The 4,384-nt window shown below is 43.6% G+C and overlaps 1 protein-coding gene across 1 annotated transcript in view; it reads right to left on the reverse strand.

The window, feature by feature from the left end:
- Window positions 1-4,249: 4,249 nt before the first annotated feature.
- The window catches only part of LOC107121957 (zinc finger protein RFP-like), an 18,175-nt gene continuing 18,040 nt past the window's right edge, over window positions 4,250-4,384 (reverse strand). Inside the window, exon 8 of the mRNA XM_015424976.1 lies at window positions 4,250-4,381. Within this exon, the coding sequence (XP_015280462.1) occupies window positions 4,330-4,381 (52 nt within the window). The 3' untranslated portion in view covers window positions 4,250-4,329. The remainder of the gene's footprint in view (window positions 4,382-4,384) is intronic.

Below are 4,384 nucleotides of genomic sequence, written 5' to 3' on the forward strand. Positions count from 1 at the left end.
CGTTATCTCCACCTTAAGGGGGATTGTGGTTTACTTATTTATTTGTTTGTTTGTTTGAGATTTATATCCCGCCCTTCCAAGTGGCTCAAGGCGGCTAACAAGCGGCTAATGCTGGGTTAAATAAAATACAATAAAACAATATTATACATCCACAATAAAATTCATAACAATATTTAAGGTGCTCTATTACGCTGAGTGCTACAGTAACAGCTTTGCATGAGCAAAGTACCTAGACACATCCAGGAGAAGTGCTGAGAAAGATGCCTTTCTGCTTGAGACCCTGGAGACATTGATTTTCTGAGCAGTCAATACTGATGCTGGCAGTCCAATAGTCAGTATAAGGCAGCTTGAGGCAAGCCATGATGACTGTGCAATAAACTGAATCTGAAAACAGGCACTAAGGATGTTAAAACCCCTCAAGACACAGATGGCCAGTCCCATATAGGTGCATAGTTTGTACGGCACATCTGTGGGTTTGTGCCAAGGTTGGAACCTTGCCAGCTGGATCACACATGCACAAATTTTGTTTGCTGGAGCTCAGGCACATGTGAAGCACATGAACGGGGCCCGTAAGCTAGCTCTACTCTCTTTGTGCCACCTATACCCCCTCTCCAGTGTCCTCCGGCATGCATACAGGGAGTTGGCACGGGGCGAGGAAGAAACAGGAAGCTCAGCTCACCCATTTCTCTTTCAAATTGTCTTTACTTTTTATCACTCATGCTTAGGGTTGGACTCTATGGCATTACACCATGCTGAGGCCCCTCCCGTCCCCAAACCCCGCCCTCTCCTGGGTCCACCCCCAAAGTCTCCAGGTATTTTCCAACCCAGACCTGGCAACCCTACCCATGCTCCAAATTCTAAGAAAGTAAACTGGAACGGAATAGGGGACTACTACATCTAAGATCCAGGAGCCAGCATTTCACATAGCCACCACCAATAAGCTCCCCCCCCCCCCCACATCTACCTGGAAATTAGAACCCATATTGTAATTAGCATTAATTTTCATTTTATCTAACATCTTATGCGGAGGGAGTCGATCAACTCTTCTGGAATCTGTTGCAAGGTTTTCCATAGCCTCTTGTTAGGCAGGCTGTAGGAGCGACTGACCCAAAGTCCCTCAGCAAGCTTCTGAGGCAGAGTGGAGAGTTAAAATTATCTCCTGTCCACCTTTCATCATAATTATGTTAAGGGGGGGGGGGAGAAACAGATGGTGGGGAGACGTTGCTGGGTAAGATAGAAAAGCCTCGATCTGTGGTTGGCCACAGCCTTCTGACAGAGCACAGGAAGTGGTATGCAAACTTAAATTAAGCGATGGTAGTTGCAAAAAAAAAAGGGCCCAGGCTAGCCCGATCTTGTCAGATGGCGCTTTGCACCACCACTTGCAACAAAAGTTCTTGGGTTGCACCAAACTCTTCTGGGACAAAGAGGCAACAGCTACCCTCCCTTTGAATATGGAAGAGCCATGTATAATGCACATCTGTCTTCAGGGTTCACGGAAACACACAGGCCACCTGTAAAGCAGAGAACCAAGCAGGAAAAAGGTATACTGACCTTTAATTAGGTAAGCTGGAGATTGAATTTATATAGCATAAGTGGGGAACTCACAAGGACTTGCAGGGGGCATCTCATTTTCCTCTCCTCCACTATTTCCTATCCCCTCCCTGAAAGCCCCTAGTGTCCCCTTTTCCTGCTTCTTTCTCACTTTCCCACCCACCACCCAACTTACCTTTATCTGCCTGTGTTCAGCTTCCCTTCCTCCCCCCCCCGGAAAATGTGCCCAGTTCCAGCATGGCCTGTAGCTACAGTGGGGCTACTGGGGGTGGCGCACGCCCCTCTTCCTCCCCTCCTGCAAGATTTAAATGGTCCTTCAGCTGATCAGTAGGGAGAATCCAGTCAGCTGAAGGGCCCTTTAAATCTTGCAGGAGGGGAGGGAGAGGAGCACATGCCACACATACACCCTTCATTACAGCAAATAATGGCAGCCCCACCAGAAAACAATTTGCCCCACAAGCCACAAAATCCTGGCTACGGGCCTTGTTCCAACCATTGTGTGGTGCCAGGCACTAGGCACGATTGTACAGCAAGGCACTTTCCAAGGACTTGCGGGGGCTACTTCACTTTCTTCTGTACACCCCCCCACACACACACTATTTCCTCTTTTCTTCCTCCTGGCAACCCCCACGCTTGCTTTTCCCAAAGCAAGGCCTCTTATAACAGGGGTGGAATTCATGGCAGGGCCTCCGAATTATAACTGGCAGACACAAAAGGTTGGGCTTTTACAGCTGTTATGCCTTATAGCTGGCACTTTTTACCTTGAGAAACTCCAAGTTAATATCACACAGGTTAATCATGCCTTTGGCTTGGGTGGCAATCTGGAAGCAGTGAATTGTTTGGGGAGGTTGAGTCTGCTTTTTGAGTGTTGCTGGTTAGCTTCTCTCTGATATTCTTTATGATGCTTTTCCATGGTTGGTCATTGATTAATAATACATTACACTTTTTATTCTGTTGGGTTTACTGCTTTGAATAACTTGTTGTAACCCTTGAGGCTCCTATATGGAAGGAAGAGGCAAGGCAGAAGTACTTTAAGTACATACACTTCAGGTGTGTGCGGAGAGAATCGGGCTCTTCTCCTTCCATAGCTGCAGAAGAACAAACACAGAGGATTACACAAATAAAGCTAGAATTGTGGTGGTTGACAGTCCACCAACTTGTAAGCCTTATGCCCCCACCCCATGCTGCTGTTTCCAGGGCTGTCAAAAGAAAACCTAGCTGAATAATTCAAACTATAAGGAAAGTTTTTAGAAATCATTCCCAAGCACAGGTATATTCTCCCTCCACCCCAGCACTGTAGGAGGAAGTACTTATATATCAGAATTCATCCCATTACTGATTCCCACCATGAAGACCAGGAAAAAAAGGTGAAACTGTGGAATAATTGTATGACGAGGAGCTGCAAGAGAAGACAACAAAGCAAACCATGTACCACGGAGGTTATCTCCAGGTCTATACCACAGAAGGGTGTAACCCTCCTTAAGATGGCCTTACAAGTTACTCAAGGAAAGAAAGTGATGGGAATAGAACCTTGACAAAATCAAAAACAACACCAAGCAGAAAGAATCTGAAGGTTCACTGAACAAGGGGAATTATCTAAATGATGCAATATAAATACTGATCAAATTAAACTATGTCTGCAAAGGACACACACCAAAATCAACAGACTTCAGGGCAAACAGCATTTATTAGTTTTCTGGAAGTCACATGGAAAGATTGCAAAGTATTCAGAAAGTCAAGGTGGTCTCAATGTTTGCTTTTCACCTGTTCATTTTTCATCCAAATGTTATATATTTAAAAACTGTGTTAAAAAAAGAAAACGTAAAGCCTAATCTGCATCAGTTTTTATTCTAGAGAAGGAACCTACAGTTTTTAAAAAATTCTAGAATACAAGAACTTGCAAGACTTAAAACAGGCCCCAATAAGCACAAGCAATGGGGATCTATAATGCATTTACTATTCCAAAATGGACAAATAGATATCACTCTCATAAAAAACCCTTCAAGTGTCTTTCTTCCCTCTCCGATGCTAGAGTTTAGCTTAGATAAACTGCTTGCTTTCCGCATGATTCATAGATGTGCCCTACAATAAACTCTCTGTGTTTATACATACAATATCCACATGCAAAATTCATGTATCAGTAGAGGGTAGCACATATATGTTCCTAGCAACTGCAGTTTTGCATAGCGAAATACCCTAATTCATTCCTGATCACCACTTCCATGTTTTTGCTAATAACAAGTGCAGCAGTCAAAACCGGCACAAGGTGCATGCATTTTATATTCCAGCACCTGTACCCAGATACGAGCAAATCCAGCCAAGAGACTCGTCAAAAGCTGGATTTCCTAGTTGTTTTAAATGGTGAATACATTTCTGTCTTCTGCATTTTTAAAGACTAGGTGGTTCAGAACATCACTAATTTTAAACAGGAGATCTTTTATGAGAAACAGCAGTCTATTGGCTAAACTCAGAAAGCTGTAGCCTAGAGAAACAGGTAGAGGTTCAGTTAGCTTAAGGCCTTTACAGATGACACATCAGTGAAAAAAATTCCAACCCATTTTTCACATGTTTTCAGAGTATATTTCTTTACCCTCCAGTTTCATTCAGAACGGACAGAAACCTGGAAAAGGAGGACACTGGCAAAATGAATCAAATATTAGCAAAAGTTGAACTTAATATAGAAAATGCACTAGGCGCGTACTTTGTTGTTCTTTAATTTCTGGAAGGATTGGCAGTCCTCTTTAAACAAAAACAGATTTGCAGGATCTGTTAACACAGTTAACATAGGTAAAGGGTCGTCTTTACATCCCCAACTCGGAAGAAAGGAAAGAGT

The sequence above is a fragment of the Gekko japonicus genome, unplaced genomic scaffold, assembly GCF_001447785.1.
Source record: "Gekko japonicus isolate JY-2015 unplaced genomic scaffold, Gekko_japonicus_V1.1 scaffold2045, whole genome shotgun sequence".
NCBI lineage: Eukaryota > Metazoa > Chordata > Lepidosauria > Squamata > Gekkonidae > Gekko > Gekko japonicus.